Raw genomic sequence first — 13,512 nt, 5'->3', positions numbered from 1 at the left:
GCTAAAAATTAGCTATATATGGTATAACACACTAAAGTGTCGAAGGATATAACGCTGTTATTTGTTTGGGTTAGTCTCATTTTATCTAGGCTTTTAGGCCTTTCAGGTGTTTGGGCTATGTCTCATTGGGTGTTTCTTTGTTTCCCATCTTGCGAATCAAGGGACTGGGTCTCGGATTGGACACATTTTTGTTGCTCTCCTTGCTCTTGTTAATCTTTGTAACAATTTCGAAGGTTAATAAAATTTCTTTTTGCCGTTAAAAAGAGAGAGGATATGGCGCTGTTGATACCCGGGCCCATTTGTACCATAATTCAGCCCATTGCATTGCTTCGGTCTTCAACCTGTTAAATTGAAAGGGATGGGCCAATTCAGCCCAGTTCATTACTTGTTTTGGCCCGTTTAAATAAAGAATCGGGGGCCGATTCTCGCCAAAATTAGCTGCTTGGCAGGCGAGTCTAGGATAACAAGAAGGGCGGATTGGGGACAAATTTGAAAATCCCCGTCCCCGAACCTCACATCTGCCTCCATCCCCGTCCCATTCCCCGAACAAGGAATCACCTCCGCCCTCCATTCCCACCCCAAATGGGATTGGAAATTCCCTCCCCGAAAATTTTCAAGACAAGAAAAATAGAAAATTAATTATTTTAAGTACAAGAAATTCAACAATGGCGGCGAAAAATCTAAATTTTGACAGTACAATAATTTTAAAATTCCAAAAACCATCCAAACCAAACAACTAAACCTCACTTTCCCACAAATTACACAAGCATAATCTGTACATAATCTACAAATATGTAAATAACTATTAATCATAGTGGTAAAAACAAAATAATATGTGATTAGTATGTTGCCTCCAAATTCGATCTGAAAAAATCCGTCCTTTCATGCAATCCCCGATTTTTTTCGAATGTTGCCTCCAAATCCAATCCGAATAAATCCTCCAACCCCGAACGGGGAAAACGGAGCGGACTGGATGAAATTGCATCCCTTCACGCCAAGAGAGAGAGAGAGAGAGAGAGAGAGAGAGAGAGAGAGAGAGGAACTCACAATAGAGGGGTGGGAGGATCATCAGAGCATGAAGTTACATATAAAACGGTCTTCTCTCTCTTCTCAAGAGAGAGAGAGAGAGAGAGAGAGAGAGAGGAACTCACAATAGAAGTGTTGGGACAGAGATGCTCTTTCAGATGCACCTGCAGAAAACCAGACGCAATAAAAGTGGCTGATAGGAAAAGAGCAAAAAAGGTGCAAACAAGAAAACAGAGGAAGAAGAGAAACAGAGCAAGAAGAGATCTAACAAGGGAATTTCTTTAATCTTTACAACCATTGTTGTGTACACAAATAGCTAAAAGAGAAGAAAAAATGGTTGTGGGAAGGCCATATAATCTCAGAATGAGAAAGCAGCAGGAGGAGAAGCTCTCACCACCACCTTCATCCCCACCATCATTACCGGATTCACCACCACCACCCTCCCGCCGCGGCTGGAACCAGCGTCGAAGAAGCAAGCGGCTTGCAGTTTTCAAGGCAAGATGCCAACTTTGCATTGCTGTCCCAAGCCCAACAAGACAATCAGTCTCGGGGTAAATAAAACATTTTTGATACACGAGCAACTGAAACTTGCATTTCTTTTCTTTATGCATATAGCTACCTGTTTCTATACCACTCTTGTATCATATCCTGGTTGTTAAACGATACAGGATATGTACACTACAATTCGTATCATCTCCTTTTAAAAATTATATACATCTCACCTCTTTTTTTTTTTGTATAAATATCATCCGATACTCGTATCTTGTGATACATTCACGTAACCTGATTTTGTATGTATCTTACGATTGCTTATTTACTGAACAGAAGTTACGCCATATTTTACTTATAAAAAAAACAAGTTAAACCATTTTAAGGAGCAGAACTCCAAACATGATCCAAATCCTTTAATCTAATTGTAGGGACAATATTAAAACAATTTTAAAAAATTAAATCTTTTCGACGTGTTCAGAAAAAGTTGGGAGTACCCTATTATCAAATATGAAGGAAAATGATTGTATACCATTTTGTTGTTTTAACGTAGATAGATAAACAAATTAAAAGAGAAACGGGAAATTTTTTTTTTTAATTACCACCAAATACTTTTTTTTTTTTTTTGGTGGTGGTGAAAATATCAAATATCAACTGTGTTTTTTTGGTGGGAAAAGGAATGATTATACCGTTTTACTCCATAACGTTTCTTTTAAGGTTTGTTTCCAGAGGCCGAAGTTTTACAGCCGCCGCCACACCACCATCACCACCATCATCGCTACCACCACCACCTCCGTCATCACCACCGGCAGCGGGGAATTCAGGGGAACGTCTGGTGGGCATATCATCTGAGGAAGAAGATAAAAAACCAGACATCGATGACCCGTTATCAGGACTAAACCCTCCTCCACGAAGCGTCGAACGAAACGGGCCGACAAAGTTTTCAGAAATAATAGCATGTGTCAAGGCTAATCTGGTCTCCGAACTCACCTCCTTCCCGCATTCTAAAATCAGCACCATGGTTCGCTCGGCCAACCGAGACTTTACCGTTCTGGATTGGTACGAGGACGATTACACTTCTTTTCGTGAGACTGTTAGAAGGTTCATTGAGCTCAATCAAGAATTGTTGGAGGCTGAGAAATTGAGAAACGGGCATCGCGCTGTTTCCGAGAGGTACGAGCAGCTTGTGATTGAAGCCAACAATGCAGAAGAAGCATTGTCGAGCGCTGCCACGAATCTTGCAGAAGCCAGAGAGAACGTGGTTTGCGCGAGGCGGAGGCTAGAGGAGTTGAGAGGCTTGGTGATTGAGGCAGAGATGGAGCTGGGGCAAGGTGAACCTGAAGTTGTTGCGTGTGAATCTGAAGTGCGTCAATGTTCGGAGTTCCATTCGAGAGCTGAGGTTGATATGGAAAAGGGTTGGGTCAGAAGATGAGGAGGCCAAGAAGGTCGCCGATGAGGTTGAGGAGCAGCGCAAGGAAGCCCTTAAGGGCATCGAGCTCGTGAAAGAGGAGCTACTACGCTCCATGGGCGCGCCATGAATTCACCGCAGGAAAGTGCTTGTAGCTTGCAATCTAACTCCGAAAATCGAAGTAACTACTCCTGGGACTACTGGCAACTTAACATGTCGTATTAGGATACTGGTCTACCGATCTTAATAGAATACGGTTACTTGTACATGGAAGTATGATGTTGCTTAACTTATGGCAATTCCTGGACTTGGACCTTAGATGTTAGTTTTAAGCATGAAGTTCGACTTGAATATCTACTCTACGTTTTGCACATTTGATTAGTGTTGATATGGTCTTGCCATTGATGATCGATGTTCGAAATGGTTCCGGATGAGTTCTTGATTCGTACTTGTTTGTGACAGCTTAGAGTAGGCATTCGCTAGTCGCTTGCTCGAATTTTTTCCCTATGTTTCTGTTTCTGTAATTGTTCCAAGGCAACAATGACCCCCTAAGTTTGGAATATTTTAGATCACCATTTTCTGACAAATCTAGATTGTCTATGTTAACTTGGAGTTCTGAGTCACCCATCTTGTGTAACTGATATTTTCACTCGTAGTTTCTTCGTATAATCGTAAATTCACCCCTTTCACCTCTTGTGATTGGTTATACTCTTGAATCTCGCCGGTAAAATTGGATCCTGTGCAGTGCTCTGGATGCGAAGTCTTAACTTTGTTCAAGGTCAATAGAACCTAAGAAATTGAAAAGGTTGAGATTGGTACAAACAGGTAATGCCATTGCCTGGCATTCATCCGGTAACTTAGCTACGTAGTCAAGGTCGATGCTTTACTTGCAGCGATTAGTATGAGGTGGATGAAGAACCTATTCACTAATTTGCGAATCAAGCATGCTACCGTATATATCTAGTACTTACATGATCAACTTGAACACTGCAAGAAAAATTTGAATGCATGTTTTGCGCTCGCCAGGTTGTAAGCTTTTTGCTACATTAAACTGATTTCCCAAGGTCCAAGCATGCTATGGCCGGGCTGTCATTCCAAGCCAGTTCCAAGAAGAGGTTGGATAGGGTTTTGGGTAGAATTTCTAAACGCGAAGCCTCTTTAGTACTTATTTCGGTATGGAGACCCATGTACCAATCGTACAAGTAGTTATCCTTCCTATGCTCGCAGAAGAGATTGAATCTCCGATGTACTATATAGGTTTACATTCCAGAGCCCACTGATACTGTTCAGCTGAAAACCAGGCCTAGGTGCTTCTTGGTTTTCCCATTTTGGCTTTGTTGGCTTTGTTTTTAAGAGGCTGCCTCTCATATGCAGGAACTAGCAGAAGATTTATTGGGTTTTGAAAAGTGTTCTTGCTAAAACAACGTACATGAAAGCCAAATGTCTGGAATCAACAACAAAAAAATTAGATTCTTCATTAGTCATTGTATTTCTACCATATGAGTGCGCGATATCAATGATATGAGCACTGTACCGCACCAAGTAATGAGCACGATACTGAGCAATGAGCACGCACTGTACCGCACCAAGTAATGAGCACGATACTGAGCAATGAGCACAGCACGGCATTTGTAGCGCGTCGAATTAACACTAGTGTTGATAAAAATGACTGTCAAGGGCTTGTCGATCACTGGAACTCAAAGCTTGCGATATTCTACCGTGGGAGGCTTGTTAGCTGCTCCCTCGTCACCTCATTTTTGTTCTACCTGAAACTCCGTGTTATTTTCAAACTAAAAAGTATAATCGGAAATCATTTTATTAATTTCTTTATAGATGAAATTACACGGACACCCCCTCATCTATCTAGTTTGGACACAAACACCCCCAAACCTTTAAAAACGCCCATACACACCCCCTCATCTACTGAAAAGGAAAAAAAACCTCAACGCCGTTAACGGAATGAACGAAATGTCAAATATACCCTTGGTGAAATTACACGGACACCCCCTCATATATCTGGTTTGAACACGGACGCCCCCTAACCTTTAAAAACGCCCATACACACCCCCTCATCTACTGAAAAGGAAAAAAAAACCTTAATGCCGTTAACGGAATGAACGAAATGTCAGATATACCCTTTGTTATGAAATGGAGCAACAAGCATACGCCACACTTCACTCGATCAGAAATTTCTCTCCACCCTACTCGATCATGGCGCCTCTGTCTCTCTTCCTCTCCCTCTTCAACTTGCATTGTAGATCATGGCTAACCCTAGATTGTGAAGAAAACCTTAGTTTCGAAGAACATCGGATTGTGTAAACTGTAGAAAAATTGAAGATCGTGGCCAACCCAAGATCGTAGCAAACCCTACTTTGGAAGGTATATTTTATATGTAAAAAAATCCTAGATTTTCTTATTAAATGACACAAATGTAGATTTATATGTTCATATTATATGATATATGAATACATTAGGATTTTTGTTTGGGAATAGTAGGGTTTTTTGAAAGGTGTTGTACAGTGCTGACTTCGTTAACCTTTAAAAATTGGGGCTTTTGTTGTTTTGCATTTGCTTGTCATCCATTTTGTATTTGAAGTCCTCAAGGGGACTTTTTCTCCACAATGGCAGTAATAATCAACCCAATTTTGGGTTTGGTTGGAGTTGTAGCTCTAACTGCAGCTGTTAGATCTGTTGTTGGTGTGGCTATGGTGGCTACTATAGCTATTGTTGCCACTTGCCACCTTCCATGGCTGTCGTAGGAGAGAGAGAGAGAGAGAGAGAGAGAGAGAGAGAGAGATCTGATACAGAGTGAGAGAGGAAATCTCTGATATAAAGTGAGAATGAGGAATGAGGTATGAAAGACAACTGGATATATGTTGCCGTTAAAGAGCATTTTTGTCTAAAATTTGGCAAAAGTATTGACATGTGCATTGCAACAAACGGTACTCAAACGAAAGGGTGCTCCTTGGGTAATGGCAGAAGATGAGGGGATGTGTATGGGCGTTTTTAAAAGTTAGGGGGTGTTCGTGTAATTTCACCTTCTTTATACCGTTTAAAAGTTCTCAATAATATCTTTTCAATGATGCAAATTATTGAATAAACTATATGTGGGAATACGTTATTTGGAATTTGAAAATGACGAACTATTTTAGGCCGGACAAAAGTTATGGGATGGAGGGAGTATTTAATGGACCTTCTCATTTTGGGTTTTACATATGATATACATTTGATAGGGAGAAAGTCCAATTAAATCTATGAAGGTTGGCTATATGAATTCATTTTAATTTTTTTTTATTTGATTGAGGTACATGACATGGGTTCATCAAAAGAATCAATGGGAGTTTTGGGTTTAATGCCCTATTTTCGCAACAAATGCTGCTTTCTCAAGGCAACGACTTCAGACAAAAATGAATGAAAGGTATGAACGAAGCAAAAAAACTATGAGCAGAGACAATTCGCAGAGAACCACGCAGAGACAAACGCGTTTGGCCCCATTTCGGGTCCCAAAAAAATCTAGAAAAATATCCATAAATTTTTGAATATTATTTTATGGGGCCCTGTAAAAAATCAGCTCCAGTGGATACCGGTAAGTATTACTTTTTGATTTGTAAGGGCGAACTGAGTAGTTTCGCCCCTACGTATCAAAAAATAGTACTTACCGATATCCACTGGAGCTGATTTTTTACAGGGCCCTATAAAATAATATTCAAAAATTTATGGATATTTTTCTAGATTTTTTTGGGACCCGAAATGGGGCTAAACGCGTTTGTCTCTGCGTGGTTCTCTGCGAATTATCTCTGCTGTTAGCAGAGCTCATGAAGGAAGATACTCTCATATAATGATCTCTTATGTGGTCTCTCACACTACCTAAGGTAGAATCTACCATGTTTTATTTGCCACGCCGCTCTTCATTGTAACGCCCCGAGCAGACCACTTGCCCAGTACCCTGATTTTGATCCACAAGCCACACCACATGGCCCAAAAGCTTAAGCACAAGGTACTAGTAGTAGCCCACAAGATTTGTTATATGTCCAAAATCATCCCCGTCCCACATCGGAAGTCTACATGGATGATCTTGGGCATATAACAAACCTTGTGAGCTACTACTAATACCTTGTGCTTAAGCTTTTGGGCCATGTGGTGTGGCTTGTGGATCAAAATCAAGGTATTGGGTCAGTGGTCTGCATGGGGCGTTATAGGTGGTATCAAAGCCATCTATGTGCACGACCATGTGGGCCTTGGAGTTTGGTTTGATTTGGTTGTTGGTTTGATTTGTATTGGTGATTATAGTGCTCAACCCCTCGCGAGGGCGCGAGACTATAAAGTTAGGGAGATTGTAACACCCCGTCCCACATCGGAAGTCTACATGGATGATCTTGGGCATATAACAAACCTTGTGAGCTACTACTAATACCTTGTGCTTAAGCTTTTGGGCCATGTGGTGTGGCTTGTGGATCAAAATCAAGGTATTGGGCCAGTGATCTGCCTGGGGCGTTATATTCATTGCTCGAAAATTAGGTTATTGGCTATTGGCAATTTGGCAAATGCTTCATCGGCTCATTTTTGTCTGAAGAGAAATAAAGGGTTTAGATTTAACCATCCATTTCTCGTGTGAGAAACATGCTTCGGTAAGGTAGATATCAATGTCCGAACAACTTAACTTTTTACATAAATACGAAACACATTGACCTTGTTCGGTTAAGGCTTTTGGATTTTTTATTCTAAATTTTAATCATTATCTTATTTCTCTTCACTCATTACCCATATCTCTAATCATTACTTTCATTTTTCTCTCTATCTCTCTCCAATCATCATTATTCTATTTCTCTCTACACTCATTATCTACAAATCAAAATCCCAAAACGAACAGGATCATTAAGATCTAAAAATTGAACGACTCGAATGATCAAATAAAATCTGTGATGGGTTATATAGAGAGAAAAACCATATGGAAGATTATGAGAGGGTCTTAATATTTTATTTTTTTTGAACACATTCTATTCATTATATATCAAAGTCCAAAAGCAATATAGATTCCATCAAAAGATACAAAAATGAACCAAAACAACAAAGACTTCGACATAGGCACCTCCTACAGAAGCAAGCCCGACGAAATCGCCGGATAAGAACCAATCTAGGTCCGGATAGTAGAGAAACTCAAATGGTCCTCCAGCTCAAACTCAAGAAAGCACATATGAAATCTGGACGGCTTCACAGCCGTGAAACCAGCATCCGCCGAGCCGACGGACAACACAACGGCTACTATGAACTACCTCCGAAAAACCCAACAAACGACTACGCACCAAACCCACTCCACTAGCCAAACTATGGAGACTTATTCTTCCACCACCAACACCCATCGAATCTGGGGAACCAGACCGATAGACTAATACAGACCCGGACTGGAAGATCCAGACGGTAAAACCCGACAAACCGGCAGAAGAAAAAAAAGAAAAGAAAGATAACAGGAAAAAAAAAAACCCTAACCCAGCAAACTCTACCCCCCAACAACTAGTTTATTACAATATTACCTCGCCGACAGCCGCTTGACGTGGGATTTGAGAAGACAACTAGGACCCTATTACGGGGCCCATTTGCAACCTAATTCAGCCCAGTTTGTTCCCTGGTTTTTGGCCTGTTTAACTAGAGAGAGAGACAGAGAGACAGGAAGAGAGAGGTGAAGACCGCTTCTAGGCTTCTAGCGTCACTGTAATCTCCTTCATGCTCATGATTCGTCCACAATCCTGAGGTGAGTTCCTCTCTCTCTCTCTCTCTCTCTCTCTCTCACACACACACACACACACACACACGCACACGCACACGCTCAAAGAGTGCGTATGAACGAGCTTATCTGTTCGTCCTCCACCTGTTTGTTGAAATGCCGAACCCGGGATATGTAAACACCTTGTGTATATGGGTTTATTCACTTTACTTTTTAAGTGCCAACATCTAGTCGTCCATAACATGGGTTGTTCTTTCTGGAGAGTATTGCTGATCCTATTGTGATTTTGTGAGAATTATGCACATGATATGTAAATACGTACTTCTCTCGTCCCAAAAAGATTTTCCGGTCAGCAAAACAAAAACTTAAAAATTGGTACATTTTTATCCAGAAAAATTTCAATCTTTTTTGGGTAAGTCATTGATATTGAGTTAGCGGCAAAAAGTTGGAAATTTTTTGACAAAAATGCATATTTCAAGTTCTCATTTAGTGGACAATTTTTGGAACGGACGTAGTATATTCTTTAGGCATGGTGTAGGTGTCAATTTGTGTTTATGGAAGTATTAGAAATGACTATTTTCGGACCTACAATTTTGCAGATGAAGTACGTGAAGCCATTCAATTTGTTCCAAGATTTGATGAAAACGAAGCCGTTAGAACGAGGGCGGTTGCTTGGTCTTGATGTGGGTGATAAATATGTTGGCCTAGCTGTTTCAGATGCAAATAACAAGATTGCTTCACCTCTCAGGTATGCCTTTCATATGAAAGTTAGTGCCTTTTTCAGTCAAACGTCATAACAATCAGTCAATCATGCAACGTTGCTAATGCACAACCTTGTTAGTCACTGGTGCTTCTGTCCTCAAATGAAAATGTTACGTGGTTTTTAATTGCCATAACAATAACGCAATGTTGCTGATGAACTAGCTTGTTAGTCACTGGTGCTCTGTGTTCTTGTTTGTGTCCTGGAATGAAGATGTTATGTGATTGTTAATTGTTGTTAATGGGTACTCTGTAAAACGTCTCTTATTGTCTTTTTTTGTGCATCCCTTACCAAATTCATGAAAATGTGGTAGCTTGATGAACGGAAGGTGGTACCTGATTTCATTAAGTGTTATTGCGCATCACCTTATGAAGTTGAATTCTGCTAAGATGACTGAATCACAGAGCACGCATGGAATTATATAGACTTGTAATTAACTATGTATGTTGACTTTCAACCACATTTTTAAAGGTTGAGAATATGACATGGATTCGAGTCACTGTAATATTTGGTTGTGTGTTCTACAAAAGACTAGCAATTAGAGCCTGGCCATGTGTATTTTCATTCCATTCTACAAGCCATTCTTGTTATAAATAGACGACATAATTTAAACGATGACACAAATCAGATTTCTAGGACTTGCTATGAAATTGGGCCACAAGAAGAGGTGGAATATATTGGCCTACTTGATGTGTTGGTGGATGCCAAGTTGCCAACTAGCCTTTAAAGTGCATACATTTGGGTCTAGAATAGAGCTAATTATGCTTGCTCGTGTGCTGTATCTGGGGAGATCAAGGTCTCTCTATTGGTTTGGAGCAGCCGCATTGTTTAACCAGTTTCTTTTGTTTGCTTCATATTTAGGGAATAGGAAGGGTAAACTGTTGCCACTTTTTTGTATTTCTTGAGTATGCAAATTCTTTTCATATGCTACTATGGATTTTCAGCATGTACAAGAATTCTGGTTGCTTTTGGTAGCTCTAGAAAGTGATTACTTGAGGAAAAGGAGTAGTAAGTATTGGCTTGTACTTAGAACTCATGGTTGTCCCTTGGCAGGCATGTTTTTTAAGCTGGCTGGTGAATTTTTTTCCCTTTTGTTTTGTAGATATTAGAATATGGAATTCAACTAGCTAAGTAAACTATAAATTTCATCCAAATTCCATTAGGATCTTAATTAGTTGTGTTAAACACAGTTGTTAGTTTGAGTTTATAGAAGAAATAGTGTACCATGCAGCTATATATTTTACTTACAAGATAAGCCATCTGTTGTTCTTCTTGACTTTTGCACTAGAATTATGTTTGGCCGTATATTTGGCCGCTACGTTTTCTCCAATAAGGAAATATTTTTCAAATTATGGTAAGTGTCATGGATTTATTTTGGGTGTTATCTATGCATCAGTGTACTGCTTCGAAAGAAAACAAACATTGACTTGATGGCAGGTGATTTCCAGAATTTGGTGAGTCCAAAGTTATCTTCTCTTATGTTTGCCTTTTTCTTTCCCATCTAAAGCAACTCTGCTTACATTATTCGAGGTTGATCTTTGGCTCATGTTCTTACTGGAGAATATCGAGATGAAGATTTCAGCAGCAATTGATTTTCTCTTTGAGTACTCACGAGCAATAACTTTCTTTTTCCTCCATAAGTTTTTTTATATGGCTTGATACTATTTAGGTGATTAGAATAAGCTTCAATGACATTGGGTGCCTTGATACGCCATACATATTCAGTTCTTGCTGGAGTATCATACATGAAATCGACATGATGACTTCCAAATGATTTCTTCTCCACAATTGCATGAAGAATGCAAGGAACAGTTTGTCCAAACAATATTCAGTAAAATCTGTGATTAGGGGCCAGCATGATAGGGGTGTTTGCCTCTCGAATCATATGTAGTGTAGCATTGGTTTCAAAGTTTGATCTTTTCGTGGTCCTCAATTGTAATCACTGCACCTTTTGTACATGCAGGTCTCCGAACTATCTTTGAAGGGCTTCATTATTGGCTATCCCTTTGATAGGTCTAGAAGCAGTCCAGATGTGTGTTTTCATCTTATGGATCATTCATTGAAGTCCCTCATTTACTTCCTGCTGACATTTATTGTTGTTTTGTTTTCCCTTTCATAAGGCTGTGCAAGTGAAACTTCTTATTGATGACCTCTGTAAAACGGGGAGACTAGAAGGTGTGAGATACACCTTCTGGGATGAGTGCTTCACATCAAAGGTGAGTTCTTCTCTACTGATGGAATTTTATCCACGTAAGTCATGACCAGTTTTCTAGGGCGGTAGCTGTTTATTCTGTTATCCATGCAAGCTTTTTGAATTTATCTAGGTGTCCAGTCTTTGAAAGTGAAACCAGATTCATGCGTTCTTTCTTGTTGGTGGAAACCTCAGAGACAAGAAAGTACCCCAAATTACTAGATCTTTGATTTATTATTTAAGGCAGTGTTTCTGTATTTGGTTATATTGATGTTTTTATTTCTTTTGTTTTGAGACTTGAGCATTCATAGATTTCAAAGCTGGTTTAACAGTTTAGAACGAATTATGCTGAGTCTGGTTCGCGTGTTCTTTTTCTTTTAACTTTTCTGACTAGAGTTACTAAAGATTGTAGTGCTTATGATTTGTACGCAGAATGTGGAATTATTGTTGAAGCCTTTGAATTTGCATCCAGTATTGGCTAAGACTATGATTGACAAATTTGCTGCAGTCGGAATACTTCAGGTATTTCTGTTAAGGCTATTCATTTATTTGGTAGGATCCGTTTTGGAAGTTTGTGTTGATCATGGCTAGTGATATGATGTTATTTGGCAGGGATACCTGGATTATGTGAACCGGACTCTGGTGTTGAAATCGGCAGGGTAGGACCTTTTCATAATAGTAGCTGTAACGTCTAAAAATTTGATGTAGTAATTCATAAGCAAATCTGATGAAATCTGAGCTTACTTAGCTAACCATCACTTTCTAGAACAAGAAGTTAAGGTGCACAACATTTGTAGAACTGGTACAGATTGTATGTCCAGCAGATATTTTGTTTATTGCAACTGAAATGCGAAATGAGAATCCAAGTATGTGGCTGATTCTGTGATTGCATAATTGTTAGTGACAGAGATAGGATTTGAATTGGGAGGTGGCGTTGTTTGGTGGGATGCCTTACATATTGTTTGTAAGAATATGAAGAAAAATGTTGAGTTAAAATTAGACTTTGTCTTAGACTTTGCTTGATTCGACTATCTTGTGGTCTTTGACTCTTTAACTGGAAGCCATTGAGTTATTATTTATATTTTCCAAATCGTCTTTATTTGTTAAGTTGTTATTTTTCATCATTTCAATTAAAAATAAAGTTGTTCAGATATCAACGAGTGCCTAATTGACTTTCGTTAGTGTAAAATAATCTTTTTTGCCCCGTTCCTCTATATAGCTCTGTCCCTGTAATCGTTGCTATGTTGCCAAGCCTTAGGAATATAATAAAACCATTTGTTTGCCGGGAGAAATTCGGTGACCATTACCTTCTAATGTGATTTTTTCAGAAAATGTATTTGCTGTTTAAAACAGTAGACTTCACTATTTTTACTGATACCCCTTCCGTCCCCATTTAATAGTCCATTTTGGGGGGTTTGTGTCACTTTTTAATTGATTATATCTTATAGTAATATATAATGAAACTTTAAAAACATTGTCATATAAAACTAATCGAAAATCTATCAAACAATATTTCTATTGGATATAAAATTTATTACCAAATTAAATATATAATTAGTTTTTTATCCGGTTATAAAATATAATGAGAGACTATTAAATGGAAACGGAGGAAGTAACATTTGAAGGTATCAGATCACCTTTTTTCAACAATATTTCTATTGGATATAAAATTTATTACTGTACCAAATTAAATATATAATTAGTTTTTTTATCCGGTTATAGAATATAATGAGAGACTATTAAATGGGGACGGAGGAAGTAACATTTGAAGGGTATCGAATCACCTTTTTTCTAGTTGAAAAAGTTGATAAAAGTGAAATTCTCTGTGATTGTACAAGGATATCCAGAAAAGCGATCAATCTTTTTCCGTTCCCATTTGGTTTCTAATAGTGTTGATCTCATTAATTTGTGAAGGA

At 39.0% G+C, this 13,512-nt stretch overlaps 1 protein-coding gene across 3 annotated transcripts; it reads left to right on the top strand.

Annotated features, from left to right (window-relative positions):
• Nucleotides 1-8,507: 8,507 nt before the first annotated feature.
• On the top strand, nucleotides 8,508-12,482 carry LOC131315634 (uncharacterized). 3 transcript variants are annotated; one of them, XM_058344803.1, is made up of 7 exons: nucleotides 8,508-8,672; nucleotides 9,245-9,393; nucleotides 10,802-10,859; nucleotides 11,369-11,437; nucleotides 11,526-11,621; nucleotides 12,029-12,118; nucleotides 12,209-12,482. In XM_058344803.1, exons 2-7 carry the CDS (start codon nucleotides 9,245-9,247, stop codon nucleotides 12,257-12,259), a joined length of 513 nt encoding a protein of 170 aa, XP_058200786.1. In that variant the 5' UTR covers nucleotides 8,508-8,672; the 3' UTR covers nucleotides 12,260-12,482. The 3 variants fall into 3 exon arrangements, with proteins under 3 accessions (XP_058200786.1, XP_058200788.1, XP_058200787.1); XM_058344804.1 differs by lacking the exon at nucleotides 8,508-8,672 and adding an exon at nucleotides 8,724-8,819 and having other exon boundaries at nucleotides 11,526-11,655; nucleotides 12,209-12,344; XM_058344805.1 differs by lacking the exons at nucleotides 8,508-8,672; nucleotides 11,369-11,437 and adding an exon at nucleotides 8,718-8,819.
• Nucleotides 12,483-13,512: the final 1,030 nt, after the last annotated feature.

Source organism: Rhododendron vialii, chromosome 2a (genome assembly GCF_030253575.1).
Source record: "Rhododendron vialii isolate Sample 1 chromosome 2a, ASM3025357v1".
Classification (NCBI taxonomy): domain Eukaryota; kingdom Viridiplantae; phylum Streptophyta; class Magnoliopsida; order Ericales; family Ericaceae; genus Rhododendron; species Rhododendron vialii.
This window is presented reverse-complemented; position numbering and strand designations above follow the sequence as displayed.